The following is a 19,622-nucleotide window of genomic DNA, read 5'->3' on the forward strand; positions in this document are numbered from 1 at the left end:
TGCTTCCTTCAGTCTCCAATGCAAATTAAAAAAAAAAAATTAAAAGTTTTATTTTATAATGTAGATTGAATTATTAATTATGGGAGACACGGAAGCCAATTTTGGACATCAAGTTCTGGGGAGTACTCTGGAGAGGCAGCTCCTTCACTAACGACGGCAGAAACAAGTAAACAGCATGAATGCTAAGGTTATTCCATTTCAGAAATGCTTGAAGCACCACAAATTCTCATATCTCAGCTGGAGCAAAAACCTCTCATAGTTTTATTTTATTTTCCTATTTAGTCTCCTTCTGAGAAGTAATACTATTTTTACTTGTTTGCTAGCTTTGTTTTACTTGACAAAAAGCAACATACTGTAAATAGTTGTTTATAATATAGTTTGCCACAAAGTTGATTTCATTATTATATTTAAACACACCAACTAATTGAAAAGCTATTAAAGACAGAACATAGAATCTGTAAAGGAACATGTGCTCCTTTTTGCAGTGTACCAGCTAGTAAAATGTCAAAGAAAACACTCTGTCTCCTAAGAAAAATTCTTGGCAAGAGGCAAAACCACCTCATATCAAATGACTGATGTCCAATTCACAGAACTAAGACAACTAAAAATTGCCTCTTCCCCTACAGAGATTATGCCAACACTGGGTGCCCTGAGATTATTCCTTTTCTTTATTATTCCTTTTCAAACCATGTGTATTAATACTTAAGTGCTCACCGGATTTTGATCTTCCGTGTGTTGAGCTAGAAGCAATGGTGAGAGACTGTGGTTTAACTGGATCTACTGGTACAGCATAAGTGCCAGCACTGGGAACTTGGATGTAAGGTCCTACTGCTGCCACCCTTCCTGAAGCACTCAAGGATGACTGGGGTGAAGAAGTTCCATTAATACGATTCAACTACAAAAGAAAAAAAAAAAAGGCAAATTGAAACGTGAACTTCCATTTAATGTAGGCATTTGTGCACGAACATGAGGTCTAAATTTAATTAGCTAGAACCACGCACTGTAGCTAAGACACCTTTGTAATTAAATTACCATACTCCATGCTTCTACTAAAAAGAGCAGAAAGTACAAATTTTATTCCCTAGAATCAACACTGCAAAAATGAAGTTTCTCAGCCACAGCACATACATTTCTCGTAGAAACCTTTATCTGTGTAAAGTCTCTTTCATTGTGTCTTTCTTAGGCAAATGGACTAAAATGAGTTCTTAAATGATCAAATATGTATGGGGTTTTCTTAAAAGCAATACCTCTAGCTAGGAATGCACATGGAAATCCAGAACTGATTGCTCTAGTCCTTAGGTAAGTGGTCTACTGTACAACTGATTATTTTTTTTTAGAAAGTTCCAGACAACTATTAAGACTAACACTAACTTTATCAGACCATTTATATTTTTATCAGTTTTACATATTGGAAGATCAATATTTTATAAAAATAAACTTTTTAGCTTTCATACTTTGAAACACAGCCCATAACGACACTTTCCTTCCTAGAAATATAACCCACTATTATTTTTAATATAGTATGGTCTGTGCCATAAAGAAAAATAAAAGAAAACACATTCCATCTAACAGTTTTCTGATAGCTATGGAAAACATTAAAATAGTTCTAAGCAGCCTGCTACTTTTAAAACAGGTCCTTTAGATGTAATTGTGTTGCTTGGCTAGGAAAAAGTGAGATCTGTGTAGTTCTTATAGGCTCTTTACTAAAACTAAACTAAAGTGTGGCCCTTTTAACAGTTTATCTTACAGGAATGTTTTCTTTTTGACGTGCCTCAACTTTTTTCTTGTATAGTCGTTCTCGCAGCTCATTGATTCGCTTGTCCATCATGGCCACCTCCATATTGCGTTTGTTTAAGAGTTCTTTCTGCTGCTGAAGCTTGGAGTTCTGCTCCTGGTTAAGCCTGTTACGAATCTTCAGAAAAAAAGAAAAGGGCGGGGGGGGAAAGCTGGTCAAGTTGGTTTTTAATAGTGTTAGAAAATTGAAAGCAATTTCGATCAGCAACTTGTTCTGATGTCTCTGATGTCATGTTTCCACACAGCCTGTCAAATTAGCATTTTCAACCATGAACCACTCTTACAATAAAACAGTGGAAAAATGTCCTAATAAACTAAGTGGATACCTATTAAACACATCTTTTCACTAAAAATACTCGAAAGGCAGATATGCCTTGTATAAATGGAGAAAGGGGAAAAAGAAGAAAAAAGGACCACCACTCCTAATTCACGATGGATTAATCTGTGTGTTGTATTTGCTCATGTAAAGAAATGAGCAAGACTAATTTTGAAATTTAAATTAATTTATAAATATTAACTATGTCTTACATCTGTTGCCTTGCTCACAATAAAGTACATGAGAGTAAATAAAAAAAGTCCTCAAATCCTAATATATTGGCACACAATTAAGTATTCCATAACTTTTAAACATAAAAACTGGACAAAATTGCAATGTAAATTGAATATTTAATTACTCATATGAGAACTACACTTTAGATATAACAATCATCTTGGAGGAAGATATATAGGGAATATTGTGTGAATAGTCTGCAGCTATAGTGCACTATATAGTGCAGTGAATGCAGTGCAGCTTATATTTTTGATGATTTTGTTAAAATGTGTTATTTTATTCTTATGTATCTTGTTTATTTACACCAGACATTAGAGCTATATTTTCAAAATACATTTTAACTGTGCTTTTATTCACCGTCCAGTCATGTCTCCAAGTTAAGACAACATGTAAGTGAGCTGGCTACACCCAGTTCTTTGTAAAATAGAAAAGTACCAAAATGAATTTTTATTTTTTTTTTTTTAAAGAGAGATTAAACAAATACTAGATTATGTCAACATTCAGTATTTCAGTATTAGGGGCTGAGAAATTCCCTTAAGAACACTTGCATACTTTGTATCATTATGCGCATGAGCAACAACAAAACCAGTTTTTAAAGCTAATTAAATTCTGTTTTATAAAGGGTTATATGCTAACTACAACCTCACACATTAACTGCATCCCAATACACCAGTTTGATGAGATGCCACAGAACCAAATAGCCACCCATAAGAGCAGTGATACAACTTCTTAAAATCTACAGCTATCATCCAATTAGCATCTCTCTGTTACTTACCTGTAGCTCTTGATACAACTTTTTTAATTCTATTGCTGCAGGTCCCGTCAGTTGTCCATTGTAAGACTGAAACCCATTCAGTTTCCCTTTCCTTAGATCCTCCAGCTGCTGAGTAAGTTGATCCACTTTTAACACTGCAGCCTGTAGCTCCTGCTGCTTTTCCTGGAACATGGCACTTATATGCTCAATTTCAGTTGCTAAAATTAACAAGATAAAAATAACAAAAAACAATGAAGAAAAGTAGAAGTTGTTAATTTTTTTAATTCTACAGGTATTGATAAAAACAACACACTCATTTTAAATCTAGTATATGCATGCACATATACAATGTTTGTGTGTTGGGAATTTGCTAACAGTCATAATATTTCCTAATACTTAGAGAACAGACTTATTCTGACTTGATGCCTGACTATATAAAACAAACAAAAAGTTACATCATATAAAAGTTTCTATGAAACACAGCACCCTCTTTAAGACAAAAAACATTCTATCTGAAATCCTCCTTCAATGCTACATTGACTAAAAATAAAGCATTATTTGCTAGGCATGCAGTGACTAGTAAATGATATTAAATAAATTACATAAAAATTCCACATACACAGATTGCCATTCATGATCTTGCTGTAGTCCACTTGTCCTCTCATGGCACGGATTTTTTTCAGCTTTGTTTCCTGGGTTTCAACACGTTCTTTAAGTTTTTGAAGCTTTTCACTTTCAGAAACAGACTGCTGCTGACGACGTTCTTGCTGCTTCAGATAACGCAAACGTTGTTCCTGACAAAAAAGGGGTTTTGACAAGAGGTTACCCATTTATTTAAAAAAAAAGTTAACTTCGAAAACCCCATCACTATGATCCATGGGGTTTTTTATTCTCGGAAAGTTTTATCTGATTAAAATATGTATCAGTCCTCCTAGAAAAACTCTTTAAGTTAAAAAAAAAAAAAAAAAATCTGTTTTACAGCAGAGATTCAAGATTTTTTAGACCAGGTATCAAATTCACATATATGTCCAAATACAACCCTAGCCTGAATACTCATTCAAACATATCTGTAATGCTTCCTCTGGAGTTTGTTTTCTGATGCTATCAACACTTTTTGTGCTGTTGCAAAATGAACTTCCAACGCCGTTATCCAGCTTCCCAAAGAAGGCAAAATATGTCCAACAGAACATTTTAAACAAGCTGACTTACTGTAAGATAATGTTTCAATTCTAAATAATAGTCCTTCCACTGGGCACACAACGAAAATGTTTCTTTTTCTACGTTATTTTCATCAAGAAAGAACAGAATCGATTGGTTGATTCCTAAGTACTCCAAGCATCCAACACATACTGTATATTATAACACCTACAACAATGTCAAAAACATTAAACTCACTCCCCACTCTGAAAACATACTTAGATTCTTACATCTCAGAGACTTTGGAAATGTAATACGTGAATATATATAAGGCAGCCATATTCTCATCCTACATCAGTGTTACTATACTGGAGTGAATGAGCTACTAAAGATAAGCATAGAGTCAAGCCTGGTCTACCTCAGATCATGAAGCGGGCCTCAAAAGAGACAAATAAAAGCTAGCGATATTTTTATAAAGACACATGATTTGACTTGACATAGGTTGTTATAGTATCATTTACACTACAATGCTATATAATGCCTAGGTTAAGATTAACTTGGTAAAACAAGCTCTTTCTTGAGCTTTTCTAGAACGGATTATGTGTTTTTCTGTATCCATTAAACTTATGCTTGTGTATATTGAAGGAAATCTGTATTTATTATGATCTGTATATAATTATTACCTTAGCAACCAACATTTGCTGTTGATTTTCAATCTGCTGCTGTTGTCGGGCAGCCATATCTTGAAGTTCTGAAAGAGTGAGCTCAACACGTGGATTCCCAACCTGCAGAACACAAAATGTTACGTTAATGTGTTGATGTATATTAAGTGTTCTGATGATAGAAGCTAAATTCCCACTCCTCAAAGGAAGAATCACATTGGACACCTAATGAAAGTGTACAGAACCTCAGAGCAGAAAGAAACAGCACAGACCATGCACATACCAGGGACAGAAAAAGCAAAAAGTAGAAAAGCAGATAAAAGAGGAAAACACTAAGAGACAAAACAAATGAGAAAAGCCCTTCTACTATGTTTAACACTGCTCTGTTGAGATGCTCCATAGAATTGGTACACAGTACTGGTATGACACATGTGATAACACACAGGTAAGCAGGTATTTTAGGCAGTAATCGGAATCTGAAGCTTCTTTCATTTCCTGACATTTTCAGTGTAACTGCCTTGGCAGCTTTTACTGGTGGGTAGCAATTTTTACCTAGCACAGGACAAAACCTCACACGAACCCTTAGATAAAGGCTGACACTAAGCTCTCACATCCAAAGATGGTGAAAGTTCCTGGCAGATTGGAGCATTTAAGGTAAGAATCTGTGAAAAACAGTCTGTAAAAGTGAAGCAAAGTTCTTCCCCTTTGAATAAGTAAGTGGCTATTACTGAGCAAATTTTGAATGAAAAGACAAAGTATTAGTAAGGCTTTATCATTCCTTTTGCATTTCAAAACTAACGAATCATTTACAAAACTGGGGTAGAGAGGCAATTACTGAAAATTATTTAAGATTTATATAATGCTGTGACAATGTATGAGACCAAACATTGTGTGTTTTTAAAAATGAACGCATTGTTTCAGTATATTCATAGTTCCATCAACAAACATAGTTTAAATCTATACATTAAATTACTTCAACCACATTTTTTACTATGCAATCACAAGAAAGAGCGTGTGGTGTAACAAGACAAATTCTAGAAGCTGACGCTTGCCAAATACCTGCTTTGCTAGTCAGAAAACCAAAACCCACAACTTTAGCATTGCTCGGTTTAACAACAACTTTAGAATTTGCACAGAAAGAAAACAGCAGCTTTTGAAAAATTATGCTGGAAAACTGGAAAGTTCAGAATAGCCCAACATCTGTTTCAAGGTATCGAAATGTAATTTGGTCAATTTAGTGGATCAATGTAAAAGTTGGACTGATGCATTGCAATATTTCAATAAACAACGTAGTATTTTCACCGAGCTACATGACTACACTATTAGTGAACCAAATCAAAGTCACATCACTTCCTATCCCCAACATAGTCAATATTGCTGAAAAAGAAAAGAGAATTAAATGTTTAGTGTATATTGACAAGTAAAACTGTTTCAAATGAACGTTCACAAAAGGGAATAAGGTTTTACCAGCACACACACAAAAAAAAAAAAAAGAAAGAGGGAAAAAAAACCCAAAACAAACCCCACCAAACACCGCCCCACCGCAATCAATCAAGCATCAGATTGTGGATCTCATCAAACCTGATCCCACAGGAAAGCTGATTTAGCTAAACTGCTTTTCTGGGCCTGCCCTACTGACTTCCGATGCAGTCCCATAGTGATCTTGTCTGACATGTCCCCTGCAATACTTGTGTGTCGCTCCACGAAAAGTAAAATTCTCCTCAAACATCTTATTGATACCAAAGTATCTCAGCCACTTTGAATGGCTTGTTTTCATATTGCTACATCAAATTCCTACTGAAGTATCAGATCTCCAACCAATGCCTGTTTCTTTAAGCTTCAGTCGGGAAAGCAAAATAATATTTGTTTTAAAATAACTATCTCTTTTTTTTTTTTTTTGCTACCTGAACTCCAATTAATATTTCGTGTTTCTGCATACAATTATTCAGATAAGATATGCACCTCAAGGTTAGTCACTGAAATGAGCCAGATAACTTTTAAAACTGTAATGAAAACAGTAATGAAACAGTAATGAAAACTACTTATAATAGAGAAGTAATTTAAAAAAAACTATGTATTTTTTTTACAGTTATAGCTATATAGAATAGTGGAACCAGAATAAAAGGTACAATCCATACCGAACAATAATTTTCTATTTCAACACTTTGTTAGTGAACACAGTAATTAACAAAAAAAAAAGATTGAATGTAGTAGTGTGTACTTTTTTTATTAGCATGTCTTATGACAGACAGAAGTCCTTCGCAATATTCTTTAAGGCCAAATAACTTGTACACACTTGTGGCCACCAGCTAATAAATCAAGAGAGACATTTTATTATTAATTACAGACTGAAAGTCACTAATTGGGTAAGAAAGTAAGGAAGCTTTTCCAAGTGCCATCCACAAACCAAAACATGTTCACTTGAGACAAGAAAATAACATAGAAAAACCAGATGCTGTTCCTAGAATATGTTCAGGCTCTGCTAACTTCCTTTGGCATGACCTTCTGCCAGAAAAACCTAAACCTCTACATCTGCTTCTGCTGGACTTGGTAGGTAATTCTTAAAAGGGACTCAGAATGGCTTGAAGGCTTCCCTCTGGATCACTGATTTTTAAAAGTAAAAAAGGTGGGGGGTTGTGAATTTATAGTATTTTCTCAATACACCTATGCTCTGTTGCAAAAATATACATCTTGCATCACACTATGCAAAGTCTTCCCAATGCTTCCCCCCTTTCTGTTTTGATCCTCAGTTTAAGTTAACAATGTTGATAGCTCATTCTATTCCAGCAGTAATTTTCAGTATAACATTGCCTAAGAAATGGAGAGATGTTTTATTCTGCTAAGAAATCTTGTTAAAAATATATCCAGACTCAAAAAGTGGTATCTGTATAGGGTTTTTGCATATTTAAAAGTAAAAAAGCCATTTCACCAAGTGAAAATTACAGATTTTCTAAATGAAAAGTGTAACCTGGAACGCACAATGATTATAAGAAAACTGGTTTGTAAAAGCACCAGCAACAAAAAACCCGTTTGATCCAAAAGCTCTGAATTTTTTACTGCTTTAAATAAGCAAATTTGAAAGTATATCTTATAATGCCTGAAAAAAGTACCACATTATTTTGTATTATGTTAAATATAGAAGATTAATTATAAGATGAATGCAAATATTAGCTTCTCCTTGAAGAAGCTATTAACTACTGTAAAATGTTCCATTTAGAAAGTGTAATGTCTCAAAACCTTTTATACATGGCAAAGCGCAAGAACATGGGAAACCGTGATAATTAACCATTTAAATACAAACGCCCTATGAGAAATCTTGTAATGTTTACCTCACTGAATACCAGTAAGTGTCCCTTTCACTTAAAATAACTCCACTATACTGAGGAAAGAAAAGAAGAGGCAGCTGAGGAAATAAAATTTTAAACCTGTAACTTCACTCGCAGTTTGTTCTTTCTCATCCACATGGCAAAAGCAGCAAACAGACGAAGCAGAATTCCTCTTTGACATCAAATCAATTATTTTCAGATAGACTGTTGCTGATTTCAGGTCTCCAAAACAGGACGGCAAAATTTTTGAAACAGCATGAAAAACACTGAATCTCTCTCTTGCCAGGTCTAGTTGAATCAATTCATTTACAGCATTTCGTATTTGTTCAGTCTACTTGTAATAATCTGTATGCAAACGCCACCACTAAAAAAAGTCAGTCTCGGTCCTTCTTCGGAACCTCAGGTTATGCGAAGCAAAGAGAGCACTGCATTTTCTCAGTTCTTTAATGAGGTTGTCGCTTTCTCGGATTCTGAAGTTTGTGCTGCTCATACTAGTTATTAACAATTTCATCCATGAAGTCACTCACCTCTCACAACAAACACGAGCCTATCACATTTAAGGTCCAGACCTCCTCCTTTCTCCTGCAGCAAGAGAAACCTACCTCCTACCGAACTGCCTTCTGAAGGAGGTACTAAAAAGCCACTACAAATATCTACTCCTCCAGATTCCAAAGATTCATTTGCTACACGGTGATACATCAAAGCAGACAGTTTTGCTGAATTGTAAATTTCTTTTCATTGATTCACAGAAGCATTTACACAGAGATGAACTCCTAAATGAAATGCTGCAGAGCAAACACTGCATTGTTAGGCACTAAGGAAGTATTATGTATGCATATGTATGTGTCATACAGACAAGAATACTTTACAGCTATATCCCCTAATTTCTTAATATTGACAAGAATCTTAAAAAAAAATAAATTGTATTTCTTTTGTTTAGCATGCACTTTAAAAGGTCATGATGAGACACTGAATTTGTAATGAACTGGAGTTTCAGCTTCTGACATTACCCTCCTACTACAAGCTAATATTTTACCATTTGATGATTAATATTTTTGAGACAGGTGAGATGAATGGTACAGTAGTAATTAAATAGTTTGGGAACCAGTTTACAAGCAGCCTCAAAACAAGTCATACCTTAGGCATTTAATTAAGAAAAGGAACCTCCTTTAATATTTATTTCTACACATTAGTCTTGTCACTCTGAAAATTCATTTTCTTATTCCTCCTTCCTTTCTTTCTACCCTCACACTATGCTGTTCTGTCTATCACCACAAACTCCTCAGTCTACATGCTTCTGAGCTATTATGGCTTACTCATTGGCAACCCACAACAGTAAATGAAAAATTGCACCTGAACTCAAAATATTTCTTTGACAACCAGTGTACTGTAGTCGAGACATGTCAGCAATGAGGGCAGATTCCAGTGGTTTTTTGTCTTTACTCCCATCAGAAAACTATCTTTAAGAGGAATCTAATTAGGTCGATATTAAAATAAATAAAAAAAAAACGTGAGACTGACCTTTTGAGATAGATTATTTTTTAAAAGAAGATAATTAGGATGTGGTTTGATTTTATGCATTTCTTTGCCTCCGTGTCTAAGCCATGAAGATACTTATTTCTCATAATTATTTTAAGTTTGGACTAGTAAGAACAGAAAGTTACTTTGAAAATAATAATAAAACATATAGCAAACCCACACCTGAGACTGTTATGATTTCAGAAAGAAGAGCTTTAAAGGAAAACAACAAATATTCGAAAGCTTTACAGGCCACCATAACGACTGGCAATGCCATGTTTAGGTTCAGCAACACCTCACCACTCAAACAGCCAGTGTAACGCATAATGTAAGCAATTAATTGAAAAAGAAAACCTGAGCAGTACAAGAATTTACCAATCATTTCCTGCATCCTATCTCTTCAGATCTTTTTCTAGGTTTGCAAGAGCCACCATGTCATTAACTTCCCTTATCTATTCCTTCTTTCTTTTTAAGATAGGTGTTCACACCCATCTCCCACACAATTCCTCTGCAGTTCCCTTCCCAATGCCCCGCACTAGAAAGTGTAGGTTCAAGTACCTCAAGCCTCCTGAAACTGGCCATATTCTACCTTCTCCTATGCATGTTCTTGTACAATGCATTATGTACAATGTACTCTCTCTCACATGTTTTCTAGTCTTCTTCCTATCATTCATCTCCATCACCTCTACCCTTACCTCCCTTGTTTACTACTTCTCTTATAGTACTTTGGTCCACCCTTCTCTCTTGTCACAGAGATGATTCTGAGGTTAAACCACCGATTGCCATTGTCCAACATAACCCAGATAACATGTAATCAAACCAGCGTGCAGGGAGGTGAGAAAGTCTTAGCTTTTGAGCTTTTGCCTTGGAGCCCAGAATGGCTGGTTCTGACTTTGGCCATCAAAAGGGCTACCCAGAAAGCTTTTCTGCTTGTATCCCACTACTTTGAACCACCTATTAATTTATTGACAAGTCAATACAGAGCAGGTACTAAAGGTAATGCAGCATACATCTCACCCACAACCCAGCTACGCTGTTTATTCTTTACATAGGCTGCCACTCTAACGCTGTAGTACAGAAAAGGAATGTTTTGGCCAAACAGCCTTTTTTGCTGGGAAAAAAAACGAAAAAACAACGCCATCCCCCCCCCCCCCCCCCCAAAAAAAAACAACAAAAAAAACCAATGCCCCAGAAAACCCCCAATCCTTCTCTGAAGTACACCATACCACCCCTCCCAAAAGCATTTGTGATGGTAAAGGTAACCATATCCTCAGCCAGAATAAGTGTGAAAGAAAACACTCTTTATCAAGGTTGGGACAACACCAGCATATCAAAGGCTAGTAGGGTGGGGTCACCACCCCACCCCCTCCAAAACGAAACCCCCAAAAACACAGACAGAGGAAAGATCAATACTCAATTAGAGGCAGAAACTCCAGCAGAGAGAGAAAAATCCAAGCAGCAACTCCTTTGGGCTCATGATTTAAAGAATTTACTCCCCAGTGTGGGATTCATTAGTAAGGCACACAATTTTGCTATGGCAAAGAGAAAACACCATCTTCACCAGCCTAATAGGAGAGGACAGCAAAGGCCAGAAAGGTACTAAAAGCTGCTCCTGTGAAGGTTTAAAATGCCTACATAGAAATGCAAAGTAAATATTCCGATTTTACTGCACATACTGAAAGACTCAAGTTTTCCATAACCTATAGCAGTTTTAAGTCGCTATTTCTTCCTAGGGCAAATGAGGGAATACAAGGCTTACCTCCAGACTAGACATTTACCTTTGTAGAGCTGTCAAACGCCAGAAATCTATATAGCTACATGACAAACAGAGAACTGACAGGTTTGGGACTAAGTATACGAGTATGTGGACAAAAAGTGAAGTGTATCACATAAATGCTCATTTTCCCAGTACAAAGAAGACTGACAACCGTAAAATGAACAGCGGTAGGTCGGAGTGCTCCCCAGCCAGTGAATTCCAGGTTGGGATCAGGGCTCTGACAGTTCTCAGCCTCCCCAGAACAGGGAGCTCTCATCTCAGTGGGCCACATCTGGAGCAAAGGAAGAGCTACAGCTCTGGCTGCACAACTACCAAATTACAGGAATAAAGGAACAGCTTGCTTTGCCTGCTGAATCTAGCAAAAGATTTCCTAATTTTCCCCTGTTAACTTGGACTCGAGCAGCAGAAGCCCATCAGTCACGCATACCTTTTCTGCCTTAAGCCTCATTCAAAGTAACATGGTTTAGGGGATGCTTTAACTAGCCCAGTCGGCAACAAAGCTTTAAAGGTTGTTGATAAGAATAAGCCAGCACACACTTGGGTACCTGTCCTCAGCACAACCGCAGTGATGTGGAAAACAGATGGAAGATACGGGAGTTTATTATACCAGTTCTGTATTAAATAGGTCTTCCATGAAACGTATACGGCCTCCATGTGCTATCTGGGGACTATGAGAGGAGAACACACGATGCAGCATCTGCTGAAGATTATTGATTGTGAACTCCTTACATTTCTGAAACATATTGACCCTATATATCATCAAATTTAAGAATTCTAATAGATTTTGACCAAATTTTCCATAAAAACTGATCCTAGTGTCATACACAATGAAAACAGCTTGAAAATTTTGTGTGAAAACTCATACGTAACACTATACTAAGACAAAAGAACATATCTGGTTTTATTTAAACTAAACCAGAGTTTTTGCTGATCTCGACATGGATGACATTATTTCCAGTTTAATAGCTTTATCCACAGCTCTGCCTTGCATTTTTTTAATTGGGTCAGAAACATGCCGGTAGCAGAAATCCATTTTAAAGAATCCAATGACAATAGCATGTGCCTTTTTTAGCTTAATGGAAATGAACAAGCTAATTAAACCCAGAAAAGGCAGCCAGAATATTGGGAATTAAAGGAAAATATATCTAGCATGTGCTATCTCTTGATAATCAAATAATCTTGAAATTAACACTACAAACAGAATCTGGTAACTTTACTCAGAAATTCATAATAAAAATGTTATTTTATTTGTGCAAATAAATACATTAACAGTTTCTTAGAATAAACACACTTCAACTGTATCACAGTTTGCTGAAAAGTCTCACATTATCAGTATTTGACAAAAATCTTAACATCTCTCATAAACTGCACTACCTTATTAGCAATTCCTCCAACCTGCTGATACTAATAAGTCACTCTTTGTAATAAAATATTTAAAGGCTATTCAGTATAAGCAGATTCCAGATTTCCTGTTTTCCCATATTGTTTTCTTAGAAATCTTAACAAGTGAGGCTGGCGTCTATTTTGCACAGAACAGCTAAGAAAAGGCAGAACTTAAAAGTATCAAAACAATGTTAAAATAGGTTTTCAAAATTAGAAATGGATTTAAGCATATATTGAATATCTGCTACATATGAAATAAACTGTTTATAAATCACTTCTACAATACGGGAAAGTAGTATCTGGAACTCATTTATTTAAAGTACTACTGCCCTCCTTCCTTGTCCTTGCAGATACCTTTAAACAGCCACAGAAATATTTAGCATGTTATATTAACTTTAGTGTCAGCTAAAATACCCACTAGCTGATTTGAATTGAAATATCAACCTCATACTCCTAACAAAAGCAAATTATCTTAAAGAAACTATGCATTCTTACAGAAATAACAGATCAGTTGTGCACAAAACTTCAGACCTGTTTACAACACCAGTCCTTTTACTCAGAGTCATTTTGAGTAACAGACATGTTACACTGTCCAAGTGCCTTTAAAAATAGCCTTGGAACTGTATTTTTCTATGTCTTTTAGAAAAGCAACATCTTATTTTGATAGGATAGCTAAGTATGGTTAAGATGCACTTATCATTAGTCTGAATAACATGTTTAGCATCAAATGTGCGTTTATGCTTCCCTTAAGTAATTGTTTCAATATGAAGTTTTTCTCGTGATGTAATATTATTTATGAGAACAGTATAATAAAACATTTCCAAAACACAAAAGTACTGAAAATAAGTATCCTGTAATTGAAAGCTATGTTGTGAAACTTAGCATACAACTTGCAATTCCCATAAAACATAAGTTGTTAAAAGCAAAAGTTGACCATGAATGACATTTTGAAGTAACGAGCTATTGATAATGTCTTAAAAATTGAAAATTGTAGCAAATCCATCTAACAAGATCTGATTAACTAAGAATCTCAATTCAGAGATAAGGTGTTACAAAAGCCAAACTGGTCTGCATTCCAGTCATGTGACAACAAAACCCACAATCATTTAAACTAAAGTGCAAAAGCTACACAGCATTTAAATAACATGACCACTAAAGTGTAAAACTAACAAATTTTGAAAAGTAATTAATTACCTGTTCACTATTTTCCCATGTAATTGTAAGAGCGCGCATCTTTATTTTGCAGCACTGCCCATCGGCTGTAAACATTTGCGTTGCTTCAACATGCTTCAACTCCATGTTTCTGTTATTTTCTTGTCTACACTGTTTAACTGTTGGCTGTGAACAAGCCAAATCAACAACTGTACACATCTTAGCAGTTCTTGCATGGCTTGTTGGCTCGGTGCAATCAATAAGAGGTAGGATATTTTTTAATCTTATCCCATATGAAATAAAGGTTTCCCCAAATTCTTTATCAATATGAAAAGCTGTCTCTCTGCATTCATCAACAATCAGCTAACGGAAAAGGCTAGTGGATTTTGCCAGCAGTAAAAGACCTAATCACAGCAAGATCAAGCCAGCTGTCAGCTACAATCAGCTTGATTCATTGCACTTTTCCTATTCAATGGAAAATGTTGAGCAATACACAGTTCTTGCACAGTTATCAGGTTAAATTGAAAATACAAGAATAAAGACAATTTAGTTTTAAAACCACATGAATTTTTTGTTCCTTCTGTATTTTTGTAGTATTAACAACTCAGTGCAAAAACTGAATACCAAAAAGATCAGAAAAATCATTACTTTTTGTATTTAATTTTACTGTATAAAGTGACAGAAATCCATACCACCTGAAATTTAACAAAGAATTTCTTTATTAACAGAGACTGCCTAAGATAAAAGGCAAACAGTACAGTCAGAACAGATACCACAATCTTATGCAAATAACCTTTCCAGTGTTTGCTATATGCTTTTCCCTATATACTTCAGCTTTTTCTTAAATCTTGCATGTAACAAGATGAATACATGAGGCAGCAATAAAGCTAAAGCATGTGTCTAAGAGCATAAATCAAGAAGCTGCAAGTCAGAGAAGATTGCAGCAAGCCAAAACCTAGACCTGAGGATTTTTAAATACTAAACATTAAAGAAAATACTATACCCCATTAACAATTTCGTACGGATTTAAAAATTATGATATTGGGAAAGATAAACACCATAAAAAACTGTAATTTACCTTGTCAAACTCACAAATTACATGCAAGTTCACCCTCTCGTCGTTCTTTCAAGAAAGCAATTCAAGCGTGATTCAGTACACTTACACAAGAGATCCAGCCAAATGGGTCTCCATAAGGACACTGAAGAACTGTATGGCCAAGCACAATACAGTGAATATCCCAGCTGCATAAAGAACAGGCTTATTTTTAGCAAGCAAGAAAAGGTATGAGCTGTAGAGTAAGATCATCCAGTAGGAATAAGAGAAGAAAAACAAGTTCAACTCCCTTGCTCCTAAATTAGCCAGAGGGACTTTCATTTTCTCCGCTTTGATCTGAGGAAGACTGCAGGGGGAACAAACCTAAGAACAATTGGATCTGGAGACAGCTGCAGAGACAATAGAGAAATGGAAAGGTTCCCTTCCCTGGGAAAAATATACGGGTGGGAAACAGGTACGCTAGGTGTCCAAAGGCTAGATGGACAGGAAACTAAATGAAACAGGCAGCGAACATGGAAAGGTGTGTCAGAGAAAGGAGGACATAGCAGCACTGCACAAGAAAAGCCACAGAGACTGTGGAAAAGATGAGAGGGAACATGAATCTGTAGATGACACAGCTACCTAAAAGAGAGAACTCTAAAGGTGGCCTGAAAAAGAATAGTTGGCCTTGCAAGAACCAGAAGAGTCTCCTGCTCAGAACTGAAATCTGCTCAGAGAGACAGAGGGACAGCCTAAACTCTTAATTTCACAATTAAGCTCTCAGAGCTCTGCACTGACACAGTGAATTTCATAATCTGCCTCCTGTAAGGAACTACAGAAATAAAAGGAAGGACAAGTCTCATCTTCCTTACAATAACTTAATATTAAAATATTGGGCTTAACTAAATATGATACTAAGGTGACTGCAGAAGGATACAACTGTGACAAAACGCATTGAAGTTTACAGTGCCAGCGTAAGGACTGTGAAAGCACAGCAATACTTCATGAAAAATAACAAATGAACTCTTTAAGTAACGTTTACTTTATGAGCTAATGTGTATAATGTTATGCCTCAGCTGAAGCACTCACTCTAAACTATTCTACCTTTATATAAGGGCCAAGCAACTCAGGATCTCTATGTGCAGTGACAACTGGAGGGAGTTCTACACATGCTTCATTTAGTTAGAAATCCAGGTAAAAAGAGTGAATTGTATTGCTCCATGTTCACAATACAAATATATGAAAATAAGTACCATAGCTAGAGGTTAAAAAAAAACAAATGGACAGGACTTCTCATCCTCCCCCTTCCAGGGACACCTGCAACTAAATATTGCTGTAAAACTGCAAAGCATGCCTGAGGAAAAGCAAACTCAGACCTGTAAAAAGTGAGAACTAAAGGTGTAGCTTGAATAAATGGTGCAGTTTAGGTCTTTCCTCCTCTGCAAAACGGGAAGCCACCTGTTGGCTGTTACAGACTAGAAAACCACATCGGGTTATTCCCTGTGGCTTGCTGAGCAGAACTATCTTTGATGCCCAGAAGAGCAGCAAAACTACAAAGTCTGTGTACTACAAGTGAGCGCGTAAAAGTGTCCGTATGCTTAAGTCTGTATACTGTAAGCTAGTATCTCTCATATCCATAGCCATTTAGATAGATATTTGGTCTCTAGAGTGACAGAGATTAAAAATTATGTAAATACACAAAGACGACATGGAGGAAAAAGGGTCATTTCGCAATGTTCCAAGTAGGTTCCAAGAATGTTTCCTGTTCCCAATTAGTCAAGCAATCTTTAGACTCCTCAAAACACATGAAGTCAGACATAAAGAGCTAATGTTAGTCATATACTAAAGCTATCATAATTAAAATTATAACAGGAAAATGATCACAGAATAAGCATGATGAAACTTATCAAGTTATTCTCCTAAAACGTAAGCATCTAGTCACTTTGCCCATTATGGATGGAAATATATTTGAGATTGAACAGGGCATGTCAAAACACTGTTCCTGACATTCAAAATCCAAGAATGATGTGATTCTGCCTGAAAAGTTTACAAGAGGCCTCAGAGTGAGGTATGACACCAAGACCATTTGAATTCCCTACAGTTTCACAGAAGTTCTTTCTATGAGACCAAGTTATTAGTCCTGCGGAGATGTTACCCTACATAACTATCCTTTACTGAGGAGTGAAGAGACTGGGATTTCTAGTCCAGCAAGAATTCAAAAGCTATTTGTATGCATTAAAATTAGCTTTAGACTGTAATTTTTTTTTTTTTTTACTTCCTAAAATAAATTTTTTTTTTTACCTTAAGTTCTTCAGTTGGATTAGATTTTTTTCCTATTTTTTGAAGGGCAAGATACTGCCAGCTGCCTGGAAAATGCTTCAGACAGACTTAACGAAGAACTGCGTCAGTCTGAGGAGAATCCAAACTCTATTAAGTTGAGCCAAGGCTTGAACTAGAAATCTGACAGTGCAGAAGGCTGCTGTAGCTGCAGCAAGGCTCCTCTCTCTGACAGGTAAAAATAATTTTAGGAATGTATGTCTTAGATGAGGGAACACCCTTGACTCTAAAAGTGACAGGTACAAGCATTTTTGTCTCCTTCACAAAAGCAACAGAGAAAGTTGCAGCAGAAAATTAGGAAAACTTGGATCTGATTTAATTACCTGTTTTTTTACATGGCCAAAATGTTCCAGGAAGCCTACAAGAAACTTTATTCAGAAAAAAAAATAATCTCTGACAACTGTTAGAATTCCTTGTGCCTAAATTTCCTTTTAATGGAGTTATTTGCTATTAATATCACCTTTTAATGGAGTTACTTGCTTAGACTTTGCTGTAAGACCTCTGAAAGAATCTAGATTACTAAAACTGACTTAGTTATTTGTTCATTTTAAACAAGTTTGATTAAAACCTGTCTTATGTGAATGGCAGCCTCTCCCAAGTAAATTGTTAAATGTTACAAACAGAAAGTACTTAATACCTACAAGCTTATTTTAAATTGAATTTGCAGCTCAGGTTTGAAGAACAACTTCTATTCCAGACTAAGCTCTTTATCCTTCAACATTTCAAATGAGAAGCTTCAAGCATTTACATATAATGTATTTCTCATCTCTTGAGGTTACCATTTCTGTTGAATTTTTAACTTGTTTGCCTGTTTCCTCACAATTAGATTTTGTCATATCTTTGCCTGGCAAGCTAAGGAAACCTTTAAGTATTTAGTCTGTGCAAGTATACTTGTAACCCCTTCCTGATAAGGAAGTTTCAGCCATCTTTGAAACTTCCTTATCAGATGCTTTTTAGAACACATTTTAAAATTTTTAATTGTCATATTATAACAAATATATGACAAAAATATATATTGGATGTTTAATGCCTTTTTATCTGGTTGCACTTTTATGGATCAAATCATTAAAACTAATGAACAACATACAATTCTACTCAAGGATTTTGGCACCACATGTAAATCTATGTAAACTCTAAGCCTAGAATTTGACAAGCCATGCCACAGGAACTCAAAACAGTGTAGCTTTACTACTGTCACGATGGAACGGGATAAAGGGACTGACTGCATCAGATGGCTATCTACTCTCTGCCAGCGACCATATGCTCTCCTAAGTTAAATTAGTACTATTAGAGCCTACTTTGTGTGTACATATATGTGCAAGTTTTAACCTATCTGTTAATGGAATTTGCCTGAGCAATTCACCCAGCATGAAAGTATGAGTCTCCTGATGCTAAAGCAGTTGGACTACCCGTTGTAAAATTTTTTGCTAAAAGCCTGATTTGAGCCACTGTAACAGAAATAAGTGAAGCTCAGTTCTGTTAGCTCATCAGCATAAGATATTCTTAACTTTTTCTCCTGGTCACAGCTTCAAGACTAAGAAAATTTATACCGTGTGATTCTCCAGTTTGGGATGACGGTGATGAGTTTCTTTTACACTAAAGCTAACACAAATTTCATAGTGAGAGATAAAATCAGGTTCCATTTTGTATTTCTTTGCAAAGGTTTCAGTCAATATTTATCAATAAAAAACCTTATTGATACCAGGCTCTATAAATTCGGGGAGCAATTTTAATATTAGAAACAGCAAAAATAAGTTTAAGAGAGAATGGTACAGGAGACCGCAAACTGACATTTTATTGTCCCCAAATACATTATGTAGAAAAATAATTTAAACCAAGCAACTACAGCAAACGAGTATTGTCTTCATACACAGACTGTTTTCATTACACTAATGTACTTCTATTCAGTTCAATACACTTTGCTCCCATCATGTTCCTGTACCCCATCCTTTTTTCCTCCTGAGCTGCATCTGCTTTCCTGTTTTCTCGTGTCCAAGAAATGTATCAGTTTTCTGATTACCTTTTCATCTCGACAACTGTCATCATCAAGCCAGTCCTCTTTCTGGGACTTCCTTTAAGTGCATCTCTGATCCACTTTTCCCGTTGATAAACGGTAGCTGCACCACGACGGGTGGCTCCCAGTCCCTCTCCTGTCTACCACTGACCCCCAGTGGTTACAACTATATTTGCTCTGTCTCA

The 19,622-nt window shown here is 35.9% G+C and overlaps 1 protein-coding gene across 7 annotated transcripts in view; it reads right to left on the bottom strand.

Moving 5' to 3' along the window:
- Positions 1-19,622, bottom strand: part of PPP1R13B (protein phosphatase 1 regulatory subunit 13B) — an 84,092-nt gene that overhangs the window by 13,423 nt on the left and 51,047 nt on the right. For 4 of the 7 annotated variants that reach the window (XM_063333274.1, XM_063333273.1, XM_063333275.1 and 1 more), the window contains exons 5-9: positions 4,919-5,020; positions 3,718-3,892; positions 3,120-3,316; positions 1,748-1,912; positions 715-895 (exon numbers count right to left, since the gene is read on the bottom strand). In XM_063333274.1, coding sequence (XP_063189344.1) covers positions 715-895; positions 1,748-1,912; positions 3,120-3,316; positions 3,718-3,892; positions 4,919-5,020 — 820 coding nt within the window. Of the gene's footprint in view, positions 1-714; positions 896-1,747; positions 1,913-3,119; positions 3,317-3,717; positions 3,893-4,918; positions 5,021-8,322; positions 8,696-19,622 lie in introns of those variants that run through there. The other 3 variants (XM_063333276.1, XM_063333272.1, XM_063333277.1) reach the window with 2 other exon arrangements.

This window comes from Chroicocephalus ridibundus, chromosome 4, assembly GCF_963924245.1.
Source record: "Chroicocephalus ridibundus chromosome 4, bChrRid1.1, whole genome shotgun sequence".
NCBI classification, from domain to species: Eukaryota; Metazoa; Chordata; class Aves; order Charadriiformes; family Laridae; genus Chroicocephalus; species Chroicocephalus ridibundus.